This window comes from Ornithodoros turicata, chromosome 10 (genome assembly GCF_037126465.1).
Source record: "Ornithodoros turicata isolate Travis chromosome 10, ASM3712646v1, whole genome shotgun sequence".
In the NCBI taxonomy this organism is placed as follows: Eukaryota; Metazoa; Arthropoda; class Arachnida; order Ixodida; family Argasidae; genus Ornithodoros; species Ornithodoros turicata.
Window position 1 is genome coordinate 4,293,429 of NC_088210.1, and position 22,211 is coordinate 4,315,639.

General features: G+C 46.3%; 1 protein-coding gene across 2 annotated transcripts in view; it reads right to left on the reverse strand.

Annotated features, from left to right (window-relative positions):
* Positions 1-12,037: 12,037 nt before the first annotated feature.
* The window catches only part of LOC135370088 (phospholipid scramblase 1-like), a 77,334-nt gene continuing 67,160 nt past the window's right edge, over positions 12,038-22,211 (reverse strand). For both annotated transcript variants that reach the window (XM_064603780.1, XM_064603779.1), the window contains 2 exons: positions 19,798-19,932; positions 12,038-12,316 (listed from right to left, as the gene is read on the reverse strand). In XM_064603780.1, coding sequence (XP_064459850.1) covers positions 12,239-12,316; positions 19,798-19,932 — 213 coding nt within the window. In that variant the 3' untranslated portion in view covers positions 12,038-12,238. The remainder of the gene's footprint in view (positions 12,317-19,797; positions 19,933-22,211) is intronic.

Here is a 22,211-nt window from a genome sequence, read left to right on the forward strand (position 1 = left end):
AAAGCAGGGCGCTGTCGGCATTAAAATGGGTACTACCCCTTTTGGGACCTTCAGTGGACACCTTTTAGAGAAAAATCTGCCACCGAAGCGGGTCATTTGTTGCAGTAATTAATTGGTTTCCGTTTACGTATTTTTGTCGCGGCTGGTCGCGGCGCGGCGCAAAAGGACGCTCTTTCACTCCCTTATCCATCAATAAATTACGTCCTTACATTAATGAATTACACCAATAAAATACGCCCTTTTGCGCTTCGCCGCGACCAGCCGCGACAAAAATACGTAAACCGAAACCAATTACTTACTGCAACAAATGACCCGCTTCGGTGGCAGATTTTTCTCTAAAAGATGTCCACTGAAGGTCCCAAAAGGGGTAGTACCCATTTTAATGCCGACAGCGCCCTGCTTCAGAAGATACGCTTTTTGACGAAACTCATTTGCACTTTTATTTTAATAATGAGCGCCTCCCACTCATTCACACGGTGTGCAGCTTGTAGGTGGTATCGGACAGATACTTGTAAAAAAGAAAGTTCGTGGATTGGTGCACCCGTTCACGAATTATTTAGCCCGGAGATTTAACTGAAACACCCGGTATATATTGCTCTGAAATTTGCTTGAAGAAGCCTGAAGACGTCAGATTGGCTGCGGCAGTGACTGTGAGGCCGCTACGGAAGCCTGCGGCAAGACTAAAAAGTGGGGTCAGACATACAGCTGTGCATCGTGAAAATTGCATGATCACTGAGTTTTTTTATTTATTTTTTATATGGATAATACTGCCGACCATCAGTTGAGGGTCGAGGCAGAGAGAGCACAATGAGCAACACAGGGACACGGCATCAATTTGGCTCAGACAGAGCCTAACATCACGAAAATAGCACAAGAAAACAAGTGACCGCCTAATTCAACATGCTTAGTTGGTCAGTAACTGCCTTAGAAAAAGCAGCGGAGCCAGGAATGCACGTCAGGTATGGTGGTAGCTTGTTCCATTTGCTAGTAGTGTGAGGGAAAAAAAGAACAATTGAACAACTGCTTTCTGCAACGAAACCCACTAACGAGGTTAGCGTGTTTCTGCCTGGTGGTACGACTCTAGTCGAATTTAAGAGAGTCATCGAATTTAAGACCGCTTTTACAATATACAACACTATGCAGAAAGTGAAGACGCCTTACTTGTCTGCGGCAGGATAAAGGTAACAGGTTTGATGCTTCGTACCACGCTGTGACCGAGGTATCTCTCCCGTACGAATTATATACAAAACGCGAGGCTTTTTTCTGGACAGATTCCAGACAATCAATTAGGACTTGCGTAAATGGGTCCCACAAAATGTCGGCATATTCTAGAAGTGGATATATTAAAGTTTTTTATGCTGTCAGTTTAGTCGCAGAAGTACAATGACGCATATTTCTTTTCAGGAACCAGAGCTTGCGTCAGGGGCGCCGGAACAGGGGGAACGACGGCTCCCCCTCATTTACAGATGAGGTAGCACGGCTCCCCAGTCAAAGGCCACAGGGCGACAAGTGCTTGTGCGAATTTTCGTTTAATTGCGAGTAGAATTGTTGCAACAGGAACTGGTTCAGTTGGCCATGACAGCTTTGGGATCCACAAACTTATTGCTTCCGCATGTTTTGTCAGACGCGTTGGAGGGACAGTACAAGTGTGCGTCCTCCGGGTAGTTCTCGACCCCTACGGCGGGACCAGTCCTGGCATTTTCGGGTCGTTCGGACCGTTTACAGTAACCCGATGCCACGTGTTTTCGCCCAGAATCTTTTGGCGCCCCAGACCTGGGAATTGTTTTTGCACCCTGACATTTGGAAAGGAAGTGAATTATTCTTTGTTTTTTTGCGTAAAGCGGCCAAAGTCGGGTTTTGTGACAGTGGCGTCGTGACTCTTTCCCGCCCAAGAAGAAAGGGATGTTCCGTGGAGTGACTTGTGGCAGCCCCGTCTAACGATGTTTTATAAGGGATTGTTGGATGAGCTTGAGAGACTCGTCCCGTGGTTGGTCTGGAAGACGGAATAATGCAAACGCGAGGGGGATAGCAGCGGTTTTCCCGCCGGGAAAATTTGGGAATAGTGGCGGCGGTAATAGTAGCGGTATGGCTCGACGATCGGTCTGAAGTGTCTAGTGCAGGTTACTGCACAGTGCAGCTAGATTATTTTTGTGACGTGTGCAAGTGTTGTGTGCCACGGTGTGACGTCGAGGAAAATACCAGAAGACACCCCGCCGACAAGAAGACGTCTCAGCCCTCTTCGAATAATCTTCGAACTTCCCCACCCCTACAGCCAAGTGAAGTTGACGAGACTGACGTAAAAATTGTTTAGTTAGGTAGCCGGTGTGGCAATTTTGAGTTTAAGGATTTGTGCAAGTTGTTGGGTAGCCTAGCGATTGCGATTTTAAGAGGCAGATATCACTTTTGTGCAATTTGTCGGGTAGCCTGTGTGGCGATTTTGATTGTGAGGAGCAGAGATCACTTTCGTACATCTTGTCGAGAAGCCTGTGTGGCGAGGTGGATTTTAGGTTTCTTGAGCTTAGAATGTCTTTAGGTAATTTGTTGGACAGCCTGTATGGAATTTTAGTGATCGGTGAAGATTTGTCTAGCGTAAACGGAAGCCGTGTTTTCATCGCGAGCATCGCGAGGCCACTGCCCGTAACCCGCTTCACCCGCTGAGTCCGGATGTTGATCAGCACGGAGCTCCAGACTTTACTCAGTATAGTCCCGACCGAGCCCGTGACAGGCACCTGTAGGCTCTTGTTGAGCCCCAGACCGCACCAGGAAAGCTTGGTTTAACCGCGGAAGGCAAAAGGATTGCGGATCTGACGATATATTAGCTTCCAGCCTGTGGGAACCTCTGTTCACCACGACCGGAACCCCAAACTCGTTCGCATCAACCGCGCATGGGAAGAACCACAAAAAAGGAGGTTTACTTAGAACAGACCTGATTTATTCCCTGCCATCCTGCAGGCCACGCTCCCAAAGCACACCCTGCCAGCATCAAGCCCGCCCCCTTAAATACTAGCGTGCCAGAACAGCCAGCGCCCCCCACTGGGGCTACAATGTCGGGTAACCATTAGCGCCCCCACGTCTCCCCCTCCTCAAGTTCGTTACGCAAGAGTTCAGAGGTCCTCGTCGGAGGGAAACGCCATGAGCAATTCTTCCTCGAAAATCGGAGGCGGAGCACCGGGTGGTTCAAGTGGCTGGCGAAGCGTCTCACGCAGGAGCTCGCGGAGCGCCTCGGGCCGCATGCGACGAAGAACGCTTATAGCAGCCTCCGGGTTGATAGCACTAGAGGAGGACTCCGCAGCCCGTGTTCGATGCAGGTGTCCCCGCTGGTGCGTGGCCCGGTGAATTTCAGGAACACGGCAAAGCGGGCACAGCGTTCGTTGTTCTTCGGCCGAGAGGGGCAGAAGTGGGTCCGAGGGATGCCTCTCAGCCATAGTCAGTCCCCGGAACGGCGGCAGAACAGTGGCCGGGTCTGATGTTCGAAGGGGGCGATGCTGAGAAGACCACCTGGAGTGGCTAGCCCACGAGACGGGATAACCATTATGGACGACAGTCCATGTCGAAGTCGATCTCATCCGGGGTCGAGGAACCGCAGCGGGAGGAACCGGGGACCGAGAGCGGGAATATCCAGGCGGCCTTGATGGACGAACCGTCCTCCCTGGTCCTCGTCGACTAGAGACTGGAAGAAACGAAAATAGGCAGTAGTGAAAGGGACCACCACCACGAGCGCTGGGTCAGCACTCTCTCCTACGTACGAGCGAAGGACCGCGTAACGGAAGTTCGACAAAAGCGCACTGGATCGTGAGCACCTGGATGTGGTGACCGAAACCCAGTACTGACAGATACATACCGGTTGAAACCCGGATGGTCCACATTAGCAGGTTAGGGCCTGCAGGACCCTCCCTACAATGACTGACCTTTGCGCAAAACAATGGTGTCGGATACTCGGGGAAACGGCGACATCCAGGAACCGAGACGTTGCCTTAAACCAGTTGAAAGCCGGCTCCTTCCCAAGCGTACCAGGGCGTCACATGAAACCGTAACACTCTTGTAAATCCTAAGAGATAAGCGTACTCCAGGTTGCGGGCGGTCTTAAGTTCGTCCGAGATACGGTTCCGCCGGGTAGAGCGCAACGTCACCTTATTAGCCCGATATCCGCGTAATCCAAGAAGGCGGTATATCAGGAAACAACAGCGTGCAAGATCATGTCTAGAGCGGCGATCCGTCTAACATCAAGACGCGCTGTCCCTAGCGTGCCATGCATGGTTACACCAATATCGGATTAGAATTGTCAGGCTACGGCCTGCAGGTTCCAGAGTGTGACAATTATGCGGATGAGGGCACTGCTAAAGTACCTCAAACCTCGTCAACGGCCCTGCAAGGTCCGGATGACCCTCCGCTGGTGTCCGCGGACGGGGAGCGAGCAGAGTGCGTCGGGTACCGAACACATCAAGGATTGCAACAGTAGGTCTACAAACAATTCAAACCTAACAATTTCCAAAAACAAGCCAAAGCCTAATTAGGTAAAAAGCCGGAAGAAACCCAACGTACCGTGGCTCCCATGCTGGTGACCGAACGAGAGGGCTCCGAAATACTGGGCGTAACTCGTACATTCTGCCAACACGAGTAACAAGGCCAGTGACAACACTAGGGTTTAGAAAAAATAAACGAATAAACGGGGGGGGGGGGGGGCTACTCCGCTGCACCATGCAGGATGAGCCAACTGCCCCTCGAGACAACAGCACAAGGCTGCTTCCGTCTCGAAATGACTGAAAATACAAAAAAGCAATGGAAAATAAGACCAGCGGTGACTCTAGTGCACCGTGCAAAATTAGCACACCGCTACGGAAGCAAGAGCCCGAAGCTCCTTCCCGCTTCCAAAAAAGGAGCTAAATCACAAAATTACAAACAGGCACTCATACTCGTATCAGCAGAAAACGGGTAAGGCCTCGCGTTGGGCGCCAAATTGTGGGAACCTCTGTTCACCACTACCGGAACCCCAAACTCGCTCGCATCAACCGCGCATGGGAAGAACCACAAAAGGATGTTTACTTAGAACAGACCTGATTTATTCCCTGCCATCCTGCAGGCCACGCTCCCAAAGCACACTCTGCCAGCATCAAGCCCGCCCCCTTAAATACTAGCGTGCCAGAACAGCCAGCGCCCCCCACTGGGGCTACAATGTCGGGTAACCATTAGCGCCCCCACAAGCCCCGGAGAATATATAGTTCCAGATTTTCGTTGGAATTGGCGTCCTACAGTCGTGCTGTGAGACTATTGGCAAGGGAATCTTCGTTCCGTGCCGCGGCTCCCATGTAGACATGCATTTCATGTTCCTTCTATTGTGTCTTCCATTGTTGGGCCTGCCGCATCGGCAACAAGCTTACCAGACAGAAATATCCTTGACTGGAAAAGTGAAAACTGGTAACGTTTATTCCTTGTTTGTAAAGTATGTATAAAAGATATGTAAATTATGTTTGTAATTACATTAACATTATCTTCTTACTGACATATTCATACACATTACTTCTGCAATGTTAATTTAGGTCTGCTCTACAAGTATGCACATGTCGTAATTTGCCTGGAGCACGTTTTCAATTTGTGTGCCACCCCTGTATTGCTTGCATGAGCCCTCAAGGAAAATAAATGATGATGATGATCACGATTATGTTTATGGTAGCTTTTTTTTTCCGCTCCCCCAGTGGAAAATAGTTCCGACGCCACTGCTGTGCACTTCTGTGCGGGTGGTGAACGCCACACAGCTACGAGTTGTGTGGCGTTCGCCACCCGCACAAAAGTGCACATACACGTCGATCGTACAAACGCACAGGCTTAGGAGATGTTGAATTCCTCCTTCACGTCGTCTTGCACGGTGATCGTGTCCCATTGAGATTTTGCATCGTCGACTAGTAGTATTTCATAAACAGTGACACTCGTGCTATCCTCACGCAAACGTCCCGCGAAAATGATTAACGAAAAACTACAAGAACTAGAAAGATAACGTGCAAGCTCCCACGAGTGTTTCTGCGTATTTCAATTTTCAAATCCGTTGACGGACCGAAAAGGTGGAGCGGCAAATCCCGGATCTTGGAGTCTGGAATATGGGTTGGGAGGCGTATTATGCGTGTATGTGTATGTTTTGAGTTTTTCGTTTTCCTTTTCAATTGTCTAAGTGGTGCACAATCATTGTTTCTACATGGCACATTAGCAGAGCAAACTTTTCATCTACGCGTTTTACAGCATGCGAGCAGCCGTTTCATGAGGGTCCTGCCAGTGTTGCCACACGTAAAAAAAAAAAAATATCGGTAGATCCGAGTCCGAAACATCTGTAGATCGAGCTAAAAATCTGTAGCCACTCAAAACTCAGTTTCTTGAACGTTTTGCTTTCAAATCTGGAATATCTGCCTGCGTCTCTAAATTAGTGGAAGAGCAAGGGCTTATTTTGTTCCACTGCTGAAGACCACAGCCGGAATTTATTGCTGCGGCGCTCTGGCATTACGCGTTGGAACTTTCGGTTTCGGTTTGCTACTTTCCGTTTTTTTATGATTGTAGCAGACTTAGGTGTCCGCTACAATCACAATAAAAAATGTGTCACTGCACGTAGATTTTAATACTTTGACACGTGTATTCACATCAGCTGTGCCGCTCCAATACATGAATAACACGTATCGCGTGTAATAGAAACATTTCTATCGCTCGTTCCACCATCACAGTGAGCGAGGATCACAACAGACCACAAAAACAATACAGCTCGATATATTATTTCCACAGACATAATGAAAGCGTACATGCGTGACGTGAACGATAAATGGTGTGGTTTCTTTTCAAAGCCAGTCAAGTCAAGTCTGCGAGGCAAACTGGTAACGCGCACACAAACACTTAAGAAAACTGATTTTGCGTTGAGGCTCGCCAATGGTTCAGTCGCCGTAGACGTCCTTCTCCTCCGGCGAGTCCCCCCAGTTTTGTGATCGACGGATCAAATCCTTGTCAACGGCGAAGGCGAAGCAGCTTGACCCAACAGCATGCGTTTCGTGTGCAGGAGGCCAGTTATGGTGGTCGTTGAGAGGCTGTCTCATTTCTCGTTTTCATCAAATTAACGCAGGAAAATAAACTAAAAAATAGTCGGTAAAACACTCACTCCCGCGTTCTGCTGGCATTTTTCATCGTGGTCGTTTTGTGAACTGATACGAAACACTAAGTGATCTATTCGTTGGAGCAAAAAGTCATGTGATTTCAAGAGATCTCTGTAGATTTTTCAAAAAGTAGGTAGATCTCATGATAAATCTGTAGGTGTGGCAACACTGGGTACTGCTGGCTGGGCTCCAACGGGTCCACTCCCCCGTTCTCCCACGCAACAGATTCCGCTCGAAGGAGTGCGAGAAGGAAGCGGGAGTGATTTCGGGAGAAGCGGTGAATGGGGAATCTGGCGCGCCTTTGACGCCTCGCGACTCCCTTTATTTATTAGAGTCATTGTGTTGTTCTGAAGGCAAACAATTAACCGTTTGATAGTGGTGATACCTGAAGTAGAACACTTAATTTTACGCAGGGTTCGCGCTGATATTTTATGAGTTGGTGTTACTTCAGTTACATTTTCAATAAACGTTACAAATGCAACGTTGAGGTTGCAGATTTTGCTTCATATTTCGTCTTTGAATGGTTTCTTCGCTCTCTTTTTATGTCGCTGAGCGCCTGGATGTATACTCTAATGCGGAGTTGCTCCCATAATTACAACCTATGATGTGAACGAAAAGCATCAGATGCTCCTTATTTGGACGACATTCCCCAAGGACACGCGCGGTCCCGGGATGTCCCCACAGAGTCATCGCGTCCTCGTCCTTCTATGTGCGTCCCCAGGGCGTGCTGAGGATTACACTTGTGGATGTACCTTGAGGAGTCATTCAGGTACGTCCTGAGCCCGATCCTGTGGGTAGCCAGCGGGATAAGAAACATTACTTTGTTCAATATAGCTGCTGGGACAACCCAAATATTGAGCGACACATTTGTTTTGCTTTTTGAGCCTGTCCTGGAGACTGAATGACATTTGTCAAAAACAAACGGCGAAAGGCGACTGTCCATGATACCTGGAGCATTTATCGCGTAAAAAAAACGCGTGATTCCGTCGCACCGCTTTGACTTTCAAAGGTCCTACGAGGTATATATAAACAGGTAGCGAAACTCACATAGGGCCATGAGTCTTCAGATGGCGCCATGATAGAGACTGTCAGCGCCATCCATCCGTTGCGCGGACTACTACTTTTGTAAATAAATGACGTCACAGATGACGTCAGCAGCATGAATAATAAGTAGAGCATAATTAGCCATGGCACGTTTGCATTCGCGTACTTGGTTCGCGTTGTATACAATTCCCATTTTCGTTACCGAAACCACTAATCACCCAGGACAGCAATACCAGAAGAGAACAGAGAAGGATCAATCCCATCAGGTTTGATGACACATATCAGTTCGAAATATATAGAGTTATCACAGGTTTTGACGAAGGGCACGTGAACTACAAATAGACAGGAAGCTTCGCTTAATGTCCATTCCTAACCTAGACCCACACGTACACGTACACGTAGTGATTAGCTGTTGGTATTTCTTCAACGAGTGGTCATAATGGGTTCGTTGCAAAAATACATGGGATCGTTGCACAGCTGATTCGCTAACACTCACGCTATCATGGCCGGTTTTGCCATGACGAAACCATGTTTTTTTCTTGGGGCCAGCAACACGGGATGCATAGCCCACATCCGACACACAATAAACAATACTTAAGTGAGGAATTCCCTTGAAGTGTTAACTCTCCATCAATGCAGAGTCTATGCTTGTTACTGCTTTTGGTTTGTGACATTCGGGTAGGACCCAAGGTAGATTTACCCAGGTAGCGAAAGCGAGGAAAAAAACAATCTGACCCGGCAACACTGTCATCTCCGTGAGTCGAGCGATCCTGGGAGTTGGTAGCACAGGTACGGTCGTAAACAAAAAATATTTACGACGCCCGCATGGGTCTTGTACAAACTGATAGTTTATTCATAATTCAAGTATAGGAAAAGCCATCTGTCGCACTACTAATACACATATACGAAATCATCTACGACCTGACTACGTTTCCGTATCCTGCTCCACTGCGCATGTGTAGCACTACGCACGTTTGTCCGTGCATTCTTTTATCCGTTCCGTGTAGCCGTTCACACTTGTTAATCTTGGCCTACAGCTTCGAAATGTGAACGTCGCTTCCTGTTTAATTCAAAAAGTGTACGAACTCCGCATTAGAATGCACGGGTACACGGAACTGATAAAAGAATGCACGGGCAAACGAGCGTACTGCTACACATGCGCAGTGGAGCAGGATACGGAAACGTACTCAGGTCGTAGATGATTTCGTATATGTGTATTAGTGGTGCGACAGATGGCACTATGAGTTTATACAAGACCCATGCGGGCGTCGTAAATATTTTTTGTTTACGACCGTACCTGTGCTACCAACTCCCAGGATCGCTCGACTCACGGAGATGACAGTGTTGCCGGGTCAGATTTAGTTTTTTTTTTTCCTCACTTTCGCTACCTGGGTAAATTTACCTTGGGTCCTACCGGAATGTCGCAAACCAAAAGCTGTAACAAGCATAGACTCTGCATTGATGGAGAGTTAACACTTCAGGGGAATTCCTCACTTAAGTATTGTTTGTTCACGTAATCGAATTAAACTTAGACAGCTCACTCTTCGATTTGTGTCAGAGGCAGGGATCGGAACGGGTATTTTTTAAGGCTCGGGTTCATGCATATTGGTTCGGTTCGGGTGTAGCTCCGCTGAACCGAAATTATCAGCTTGAACCAATCTAGGTATATCGGTCCGGTTCGGGTTTGGCTCAGAAAGGACACCCCCTGCCGCACACACGAAGACAAAAAAAGAAAAAAAAAGAAAGAAATCGGTCAGCGGTCGGGACATTTAAAGGGTTGAAGCCATTACTCTTTCGGTCCTGGTATAACCGGTTCATGGGCAGTAATTTTGCTACATGAAAGCGAGCTTATACGCTCACCGTACACGGTTGTAAGAGAAAGGTGTGAGATAACCGTTTCAGGTGAGTCAAAAAATGGTCGGTCAGTACTACAATTGTTTCACCTCCGAACAGATTCCCGAACCGGTAAATGGATTAATTCTTTTTTCGGTTCAGGATAAGCACAAAAATTGTTCGGGATCGGTTCGGGTTCGTCACGAAACAACAGTTTTTTTTTTTTTGGTTTTCGGTTCGGGATCAGTTCCGGTTCCCATCCCTGGTCAGAGGAGAGCAGGACCCTCGAATTTGTGGACGGTGGCTTAACAAGCAATAAATACAAATTTTAATTGTTTTCTTTAATAAATAGGTATGTTAGTTATAGTAAACATATAAAGTAAATAGTTATAGTAAACCAATAAATAGTTTTCTTTACGGAAGGGGATTCGAGTACCTTTCGAAGTGGGTTCCTCGAACTCTGTACTCGTGGCGAGATTTTTTATCAACATCTTTTACGTTTCTGTCTGCCTTCTTTGTAAGTCGCCACGTTGCACGCCAGTCGCAGTCGTCGTCGTTGTCGTCGTCGACCGAAACGTTTTTCTTTCCGGTTCTATCATAACCGGTCCGGTACCAGATCTGCTCCGGAGCACAAAAAACAAAAAAAAAACAAAACAATAACGGTTCATATCGGTTTTAATCGGTTCCGGTTCTGGTGGGCATATTCATTCCCAGAAAAAAAAATCAATGATGCAACTGTAAAACCGTTTATTCCGCATACATGGTATTTAATATGAATAGGCAGCTATGAAATTGGTAGCTCCTGGTTCCTCTAGGTTACTAATAGGCTCTCTACTTTCTTGAAGCGCATGATACAGACGGACTTCTTTGTCGTGATGTCATACGTAAAGTACTCTCTTGCTGTATTGGTGCGATCGTGTCCCATCCGAATGTATGTAGCTGCTTCCTAGCCAGCAAGCACTACCGCACGAGTACGACGCAAATCGAGGAACACCTTCACTCACTAACGCGTTCGACGGCTCAGTTTTCTTTTCTTCGTGTCCTGTCCACAGAAGAGGCACCATTTCGCACGCGCTTGCCCTCGCGGATACGTAAATGTATTCAACTTTGCTGCTCTCAAACAATGGACGTGTTGCGCGACATTACCGATAGAGAACCCGTTATGCAGCCCCCTTGGGTGATGATTAGTTGAGGAAAGTTTGACTGGATGAAATTAAAACAAACACTACGGCACATTGATAGAGAGTCACAACCGGTCACATGTACCTCTAAGTCTATGTGCGCGAACGATAAAACGTTACAAAGGGAGCCTAAGGGTCATAGTATACAGACATACATTCCACCGTAACCGTAACCCTCGTACAGCATCCATGACATGATTTCATAGCACACAACGTCAGTTTCATCCGCCTATCCGTAGTCCAAAACGGCGAAGTTTTTTCTTGGACCGAAAACCGTTAAATATTTTTTTCGGTCTCCCTCCTGAGCGAAAAAAAAAAACCTATGCCGTTTCGATTCCGTTCCGGTTCGCACCAAAATAGCGGTGTTTCTCGGTTTGCGTTTCGCTCTGACACCCTGGCGACGACCATCGTTCGTTAGGGAAAATACCAGACTTTATTGCCGCAGTTTACCAATATGAATTGACTGTAATCAATCAGTGAAACAGAAGTTGTCGAGACTGCGTGTGGTCTCTGACGAAACAAATAAGGTACAATAAAACGACGCTAAATTATGTCCCTCATGTGCCGCCACACCGTCCTAGCTCGGTCCTTGATGACGTCCGAAGAGCAATCATAACGTACCGTAAGGACGTGTATTAGTCCCACTTTGACACATGCTGAGATACACCGAGGATCGATTTCGCGCTTCTGCGGACGTTCTGTCCGTCCCTGTATGATAACTCTTAGAGCGTGCTCTCAGCGTAGTTGTTACACAAAGTCTTTCGGCAGAGACACGCATATTCCACCCTACTTGTCTTCTCTGCTGCTCAGAAAACAGCCCAAAATATACGAGCACGAATATCGTTACACGGTGGATTGACATTGACACAAATTTTTTATTACTCGCTATGCAGACGTTGAGTACAAAAACTTTGTCCACGTTTGTCTCTCAATGATTTGTCTCATTGTCTCACGTATGTCTCTCAATGATGATTTGATCACACAGGCATTAAACATTTACAGTGCAGGTCAATTCCCACGATGATGAAGTCGACAGTTGCTGACGAAACCCACATATCATTTGGAAAGATCCGCGAAAATACCAAACACCTGACAGCAGGTATACGTAAAGCCTTCCAGACGAAACATGAATGCCTGCAGGTGGAAAGAGTACCACATTGTTTAATGGTTACAATGCTTTTTGTGCGCCTACACTGTAAACTGAAAAACACGTGTCCTATAACTAACACCACTTTTTACACCGTATGGTCTGGAACACCCTTTGTAGAGGGTGTATTCTGTGTAAAACACCCTTTGAAAGGGTGCTTTTCGTTGAAAATACCTTCTTTTGCATCCTTTAAGCACCCTTTTAGGAGGGTGTTTAACAATCGTACACCTTCCTAAAAGGGCGTATAAAGGGCGCAAAAGAAGGCATTTTCAGGGCATTTCAAGGCATAGCAAGGCAAGGCATAGCATAGCACCATTTCAAAGGGTGTTTACACAGAATACACCCTCAAAAAAGGGTGTCCCAGACCGTACGATGCAAAAAGCGGTGTAAGCTATAGGACAAGCCACTTACACCCATAATGGTGTTTTTCAGTTAACAGTGTACTCATGCATCTTAAAGCGCAACACACACGGACAAGAGGGAGCCACACACTCACGCCTCGTTGTTACAGTGTACTCACAGAGATATTTCTGGAAGAATATAAAGTGAGCTTAGTTTGGCGAGTGTGCCTTGTCGCACGAGTGGAGCCTTTTTTGACCCAAGGTTTGTCGAAAAGAGAAACTTGTATGCTTTGCATATGTATGCATTGTCCTTAAACCTTGTCCTTGCGCCTGGAGTGGACAACTCTGCACAGATGCTGCGGCATACATGCACCGCACCTCCACATTATGGATCACGAATGCCATATATCTTGCCATATATCGAGTTGCAGAACAAGTGAAGGACAGTTTTTCGTTAGTTATATTTCTGATATCATCAAGTTACCTAGAAGTGTATCTGCAGAATTTGTAGCTGCCGACTCCGCATATGATTTCTACTTTATCCTGAATAACTCAAATTGACTTACAAGAAGTAACCTTTCGTCCCCTCAATTCAAATATTCTGCTGTCCTTTGGACCTTTCGGCAAATATAGGGTAACGTTTGAGTGATCCTGTTTCTAGTACATTTGCTAACGTGGCATGTGTCTGTGAACAGATAACTGCTATGAATCACGAACCATTCTAAGGAAAATAACGAAACTATACCCCTACACTCTTAGATTTAAAACACCCTTTAGGGTGTAATCCGGGTGTAACTGGGGGTGTAAACCAATTTTTACTCCCAAATTACACCAGCTCGAAGAAACATCATGGGATGAGGGGTGTTAAATGGGTGTAATAATAACGTGACACCTTATTTACAACGTCTACTGAGCTCGGGTGTAAAAGAGGCGTAAAATGGGTGTAGCGGGCATAGAGCTTTTACATGAACTGTATTTCTTTTGAAAGCACAATGATATGCTTCATGTTACCTACAGATGCATACAATAGGGCACATCAGTAGAAATTTTGAGTCTACACTCTAAATCCTGTGACGAACATGTGCCGGTTAAAAAAGTTCCCTCAGAAAGTACAGCCGGTACACAGCCGTAACCGTCTGGAAGCAGCCGTAACAGCTATCAAATAGCAAGCTCAACGATCCCTATCGCCAAAGATGTGTGCCCCGCTGAATAATATGTGTGCCTCCTGAGCCGTATACTCGTGTGCTTGTCGAATAATCCGTGTGCCGGCTGAATATGTGTGCCTTCGCTGGAGCGTACTACGTTGTTCCGCGCTCCGCCCGTGAGGAGTGACGTGACACCGCGTATTCTACCGCAGTGCATTCGTCGCTGCGTTCGTGCCTGTTATGTGCGCTGCAACCTCGCCTTTGAAAGGACGACAACCTTGCTTTTTAATTACAAGTTTAATGTTTGCTTAAGGGAAGTCAACCTGGCTGTGATGCAATGTACGACGCCTGCGTTTTACTTGTGTTTAACAATCGTTCTGTTGCAGACGATGGACACATTGCAAATGGCGGCAGGAGTGGATCGGCTACATTGGTGAAGCGACGATTTATATTACAAGCGAGGCTAATTGTATTCTTTCTTTATAGGTGAACGTGAGACTGTATCGACTGCAAGGACGTGAGTTACAAAAAGCTGTAATATTCTAGCATTAACGTTTGAACAATACCGGCGTGATGTTCACTTCGGTTTCTTTACAGGTAGTGTCCTGTCTCAACGGTCACGCATATGCGTGCAAAACTGCAACTGCTTCTCACATCGAAGAGGGGTCTGGTGCCACATGCTCGGACAATTATTCGACGGCCATTTCGTTTGAGGAACTGTCGTGTTCGTCACTAAGGATGATCTTGGTTGAGCTTTGCAGTGCCAGCCTGGTGCATCGGAGGGGTTGTGTCCATGCAACGTGTACCCCATATGTGTGTGTTGGGATTAGTGAACCGTGTATGCTTTCCATTCGGCCAACGATGATCTACTGGATGATATTTCAAGGTATGTGCACGCCAACAAAATTTGGTGTTTCAAGTTCAATGGTGCATTGTTTCCCCTATTTTCTTCTTTTTTTTCTTTTTTTTCTTGCGAAGCCTGGAGATCATTTTCTGTTAGAGAACTCGAGAGGCATAATGTGTCTCGTGTATTAGTTTGTACAAGTATTCCTTCATTACGTCCGGTACACTGTGGCTCCTGGCGTCAGCAGCGATGTCGTACCAGTTGTTTCAGGGGGCACAGGGCACCTACAGCTTTCGCAGGCTTCCTCTTGAAGTCGTCTGGTGCACTTTTTGAGAAATGTGCCAGTTGATAAGGCGGCACCTATCTGTCAATGGGTTTAGATCAGAGGCGGAGAGTTTTCATTTTCCCAGGGGGGGCAAGGGCGCACCGCGAAATAAGTACTGTGGCGGGGGGGGGGGGGGGGGTACCTTTATTAAGAAAAAAAAAGAAAGGTAAGCCAGATGGATGTCGGTGTGTTATTCCAAAAAAAGAGTGAAATGGGGTAGACAAAAAAGGCAAAGAAAAAAGAAAGCAAAAGGAAACAAAAAGAAAAATGAAGAACACAAAACTAAAGCTGAAGAATCACACACTCTGGCGGGATCTTATGATGTATGCAGAACTGGTATAGAAATAAGAGGAAAGAAGAACAGAAAAAAAAAAGCAAAAAGAGAGAGAACGTAAACAGTGAACATGTGCACAACTGAAGGCATTACGCCTTTGAAAACTGACTGCAAAAGGAACAAAACGCATTGAATCCTCGGTGTTTGACCCGAAATGCGCGCCATATTATGAATATGGTCAATGAAATGGAGCAGCGGGAGTTGAACCCGCTCCCAACGGATATGCGTTCCGAAGAATCTACTGTTACACCTCACTGGCAGCTGCTGGTACCTTTTCGACTGCTTCGTTTCATTGATCTGATTGCTTTGGGCAAAATTCAGGCTATGTGTTGTGTTTTTCTTTCTTGTCTTACTTTCTACTGTGATGAGTATGGTGGGCGGATACATATTTTACAAATTGCAAGATGCATTTTTGGGGTTGGTGCCTCTTCGCTCTTTTGACCCGGGCGCGCAGAGCCCCAAAGGTTGGTGTCAGTCTCTTAGCGGGACTTCCCGGGGGAGGCGGCGCCCCCCCCCCCCCCCAGTTCATGTTCCGGGGGGGCAAGGGCCCCCGCGCCCCCCCGCAGTCGGCGCCTATGGTTTAGATTGTACATTGTACCTATTTGAGACGTACTTGTCTGAAGTTTGGGTTTCGGGCTTTCACAGCATTCTGCTGCCTCTGTGAAGAGTCGTTGCAAGTAGTAAGCAGCAGGCAGGTCGGGAAAAATCTGCTGTGCCTGTTTATTACTCACTACCTGCAGCATGCCGCAGAAGGCAGCGAAACCATGAAACCCAAATGACAGACAGTATGTCGCCAGCAGTACATGTCCAGCTCAATATGACTTTTTTTCAGAGCATTCAAGAAAACCTGTGAAGCGAAAAAGCCGCTGCTCCTTGCTCGCTCTGTCGCTGCTCCTTGAGGGCACATTAAGCTTTGGCACACTTTGATATACTGGCGTCAGGAGTTTTAAAGCAGTGTTGCCCAGCAGGACTTTACATCATTCTTGTTGAATGTTTCTTTTAAGACCCCAGAACTAAGGGAGACCGAGATTTGTTATGCAATGCACAAAGCAGGTGCTTTGTATCCTGGCAAGCAAGAGTTTCATGCCATATATAGCTTCGGTGGTAATTACGGTTCTAGTATTGATATGTGGTGTTTGTCTGGTTTGGCCTCATTAGCAATACAAAGGATTGTAACTGCGGTAGCAATTGGACCTCAAGCACTATGAAATAAAGAACCTGTATACTTAACCTACGTCTGGACTTTTCTTTTCAGGTGCATTTCCCAAATGCTGCAGTGGCTGTGCATTTGGTGCTCGTGGAAATTTCTTGTGTCCACAGTAATTAGCAGAGAGGCACTCCCCTGAATTATGTATGAGTGATTCAACTCATCATTTATTGGACTGCGTACATGTGCATAGATTCACAGTTTCTGGCTGCTGGCATTTGTGAGAACTATAGCATCTATCTCTCACGTAGCACATGTATTACTTGACAGATAAACAACACCTTTTTGAAGGGTGTAATATTACCAGGGGTGTTAAATTACACCCTAAAGGGAGTGAGTTATAGCACTTTTGGATTACACCCTAAAGGGTGTTTTTGAAGTAGCAAATTACACCCTTTTTTTAGGTTGTAGCCGGTGGAAAAGGGTGTGATATTACACCCTAAAGGGAGTGATATCGCACTTTGGGATTACACCCTTATTACACCCTAAAGGGTGTAAAAAAATTAAGAGTGTACACGGCTGCTGGCATCAACGAGCTGCGAGCTAAGGTATAGTCTGAGTGCATTCGTTTGAATAATTCACTTTTCCAGTTTCCCTCCAACGAGAGTCTCCACGAGGTCTCCCACGCGAGACCACGTGGGGTGTTTTGCGACGCTTTTACTTTGTGAGCAATGAATGTCGCGTACTGTTGACCTCCTTTGAGAGTTTAAGGCATACAAAGAGGGCATGGCTTGCTCTATGAACTTCACCGCATAGCACGCTCCTAGCCAACCATAATCTCGAATGATATCATTATGTACCCTGATTTGTTGAAAACGGGAGCCGTACGCTTTTTTTTGTGACACTTATGCTGTTCATAATTGTCATAAAAAAGGCGTACGCCTACCGTTCTCAACAAATCAGTGCAGATAATGATATCGAGATTATGGTTGGCTAGTAGCGTTGTATGCGGTGAAGTTCATTTCTAAGAGTGCACTGACTACCTCTTCCGCGTCTGTTACAACCGGCACATTCTAAAACAAAACGCAGTCGAACGATCGCTTTCACAGAGAGATGCAACCAGAGCGTCTGCAATCTGCATAGCGTCTGCGCATGCGCCGGCAGCAGCAAACAGGAAACTGGTGCTCCGACTTCCCATGATACCTTGGGCTCCACAGGTGGCGCTGGCTTTTCTCAAAAGGTCTATTCCCTGACCGAATAGAGCATATGCTGAGACAGAGGAAGAAACGCGCGACTGCATTGCATTGCATGCAGTTCGACTTTCCATGGACCTACAGAATGTCTCAAACTAAACGCACTAAGAAACGCAGCTGTTGTATTTCCTCACTTCTATATTGCTTGTGTTAGTATTTGAATGAGGCAGCAAACAGGACTCTCGGATTCGCTCGACCTCGGAAGAATACATATTATCTGTGCTGTCTGCCTTAGGAAGGAAATGGACCCTGCGTTTCTAAGTGTGCTTTTTGGACTTCAGTTCTGGAAACATTTTATTTTTTCTGTTCACTTTTGGAAACATCGAGAACACTGTTCATTATGAAAAGTGCGGGAAACAAAAAAGAAATACAACAGAAGCACGCTTGGGAGTAAGGTAGAGAATGCCGATTGCTACACAAAATTGTGGTATTGTGGAGCTCCCATGAAGATTGTTAGACATTTAGGCCTTAATGGTCTCATCAGACCGCTAAACCATTCATTCCTACTGGAAATTTCGAAAATTAAGGTAAGCCTAATGGTTGCATTAGGATTGTCTTTAATTGATGTTTTGAACTGAAGTATGCTACTGGGCTGTGAGGCTCGTGTTTGTTTATGCCCTCTCCTGTTTAACTGCCTCATCTAGTACATCATTACATATTCGTCATATAAGCCTCTGTATAACGCGAACGTTATAAGATGAAAGAACTGATGTTCTGAGGCTGGAACAACATAGAAGGGACAAATACATACAAAGCCCCAATTTGCCTAAGAAATCAACGATGAAAGATGAAAGTCACTGAAAAGGTTAGCCAGCTGTAGGACTCGAACCCACATCTTCTGGATTGCCGGCAATTGACAAGGAACGTGTGGGCAGCGAATCGGATCGATTCTGTGGATAACTAATGCATCCACGGTGGATTCTATACAAATAACTTTTTATACTTTTTATTTGACGCAGGTTTGATTGCTATAGAAAATAACCAGTTTTAGTAAACCACTTTGCAAGGTCCCGGTACGGTACACGGTATCATAATCGGAAACAATATCACCATGCGCTATGGAAGTTTTAGCAGACCATAGACCTTGCAATGTCCCGATACAGTACACAGTACGATGATCCGAACCATCACGATACGCGAGACTGACGCTCTTTACGTGTTAGCACACCATGGAAGGGGAGGGTACGGTTAGTTAACGTCGTAGCGCTCCCGCATGGCAAACCCCGAATCCTGAACCGTGAAGCCTTTCGACCTTACGCTGTTGAGGAGTTCTGCTATTGCAATCCATGCGATCCGTGCCAGCGATACGCTACCGAAGCTCCGATAGTGTCGCGCATGCGCTTAGAGACGAATACCGTAGCGGGTATCCTATCCGAGATGCAAAAACGGTCTACGAAACCTCTCGAGTCTAACCTATCGTGATATCGTTTCAGATTATAGTGTCGTGTACTGTTTCAGAACGCTGCAAAGTGGTTTACAAACCCAGTAAAAGTGAGTTTTAGTAACCCACCTTGAAACGTCCCAGTAGAGTACACAGTACGATGATCCGAACCATCACGATACGCGAGACTGACGCTCTTAACGTGTTAGTACACCATGGAAGGGGAGGGTACGGTTAGTTAACGTTGTAGCGCTCCCGCATGGCAAATCTCGAATCCTGAACCGTGAAGCCTTTCGACCTTACGCTGTTGAGGAGTTCTGCTATTGCAATCCATGCGATCCGTGCCAGCGATACGCTACCGAAGCTCCGATAGTGTCCCGCATGCGCTTAGAGACGAATACCGTAGCGGGTATCCTATCCGAGATGCAAAAACGGTCTACGAAAACTCTCTAGGCTCACCTATCGTGATATCGTACCGAATTACAGTGATCCTTAGTACATTAGTCGTTAGTGAGTACATTAGCCATCGTCCAGTTTACGCCAAACATTTTTCGTCCTTCATCCAGTTCAATCTTCCTTCTCTAACCACTTTTGCAATCACTGCACCCACAGTCTTCAAGAGCATAACTGTGTATTCATTAAAATTAAGCACTAAAATGAGTGTCTAGGAAATAAGCTCCACCCACAAAATTACTTACTGCTAAAATTGCGCAACCGATGAGAGATCCTTTGATGTGGACGTCCAGGTTGACGGGAAATGAAAGGCTGATGAGCTCTTCCTTACTTCCTGCAAGCCTTATCTCCCCCACTAGAGTGCCTGTCATTGTTTGCACCTGGAAAGCGTATCACACTGTTCTCAGACTGGCTATCTTCTAATAATTATAGTGATTTTCATAATAATTACGAGGTGATTACATCAGTCATTTTGTGTCACAAAGGATTTGATCTGTTGTCCACACACAAATACTGGATGAAGCAGGAACTTTTTTTTTCGATTTTCTTTGCTATCTTACCCTTGGGTTTCCAACTACGACGTGATTCTACTATTAGATGATTCCACCACTGCTTAGTTCATCTTAACGCGTCTTCAGATTTGTCATGCTTTAGCATCATCTGAGCCGCCAAATGTAAGCGGCATGCCGAACAAGACAAAGGAAGTGACAAATAATGGAGATTTCAGATCAAGGTATATTTTATTTTAGCAAGTATTTCCCATCGATGCTACACATTGCCGCAGTTAGCGCTGCTGTCATCAAGGACTGCAACTAAGGTCCCACTGAGTCACTCTGTGGACGCCTTTCCAACATCAGGGAAATATGTGCCCGCATCACGGTGCACAGTTACGCCATTATGAACAAATAGCAACACCGAGGTGATTGAAGCGTTCGGGGTGAAATCACATGCATGGCAAGCTCTTTTCACAGATATCTTTTGTTCGAGCACGTACGTACCGTGTGAGTGGTACCTGTTAAAGGTTTACGTCAGTGTGGAGGCGTCCTATGTGCACGAAAAGGGCATCAAATTGACCTTTCTGTTGACCAGACGCAGCCAACACTGTGGTTACACAGTATGGATATTTATGCAATGCTGCGTACTCTGAACATAAGGGCTGATTACACAGACTTATGGAATAGGACTGGCTTCGAATCAATGTTCCACCTTTCCCGAGAGATTTTGTGTGTATATGTGTCTACTGTGTTGAAATCTGCAATTTGCCTGATACTGGGGATGGAAGTACATTTTGGAAAAACAAGGTTTATTGTCAGTCGTAGTGAGTGACCGGCATTAAAACTGGCGACAAGTTCAGCACGTTCCAGATTTAAATTATTTGAGTTGAAAATTTTAATTACTGCATCATCTATCAATGCTGAACTGGCAATCGGTTGGCTGTGCATAAGTAGAGGCCACAAAAAACAAATACAAAGAGAGTGGACAATAATAATTCATTTACTTCAAAATCAGTGAATTGAATTGCATCACCTGCCACCGTTCACCATCGCTGCTCCGCAAGTCATCACCATGACAGTTGCAAAGATTCACAGCAGGTGGCTACACTACATTCGCAAAGCAATACACCAGGTGGCGGCACCCTCCATATCATAGCGGCTTTTATGGAAGAGAAAAAAGCTAGCAGCAGTGTGATATTATATGGGGTGCTCGGTCAAAGCGAACATCACAGAAGGTTGGGAGTAGGCACTAGCGTGACGTGACCAGGAATTCCGACGCTGAAACAATTCGCAAATGGGCAAATCGCAAAGATGCTAACATAGATGAACCTGGGACAAGCGGACTTGAAGCGTTGGGGAGATACCAGAAAGCAAGATGGAAACAGCAACTTTCAAATGGTGAAGCTTAGCAGTTGAAATGATGCCTGGAAAACACACTGAAGCAGTCAGGAAAGGTCTGCGGCGTGTGATGTCAAAGATGACCTGTGTTACCACTCTGTCCGGTCCAAGATCCATCATGACTTCACCACAGAATGTCTTCACGAGAATCTCTCGTTCTCTGCCGCCTTGATGCAGATATCGATGCCATTGACCCATGTATCTCCATGCGTGTTGATAATGCAGCGATTATTTTGCATTGGAGCTGGCCACTCAGTTGCCACTCAGGCTAGCACCAGTACGCAGTGCTGATGGGGTGCGCACAGTGTCCGGAGGGTAACGTATGTGGGACGTCAGCTGTGGTATACCCATTGGAGCATCCCAAATAACGGGTCGCGGAGGCGTTGATGCTCACACTAGGCTGCGACTACTTGGAACCTTGTCGGCCACCCACGGGTGGTTAGTGGTTGTGTGGGAGACGGAAGCCATGTTCACATGATATTCTGAGAAATACCTCGGTGGCTGCACAGTGTGCGTAGACAACGCCTGCTGCGAGACAAATCACAGAGGGGGAGGAAGATATGTTTATTAAGAAAAAAGAAAGGGGAGAGAGAGATTATGCCTTTAACGACACAAAGGCAGCAGGCCAAAGAGCGCCAAAACTATGGTGAGTGTGTGGGATATGATTATGGGAGGACGACTCCCCACTCCCCCACAGGACGTCTCCCCACTCTCCTCTTCTTCCTTCCTCATTTTGTGTACCATGGAGAATGGTATTCTGTGTACCA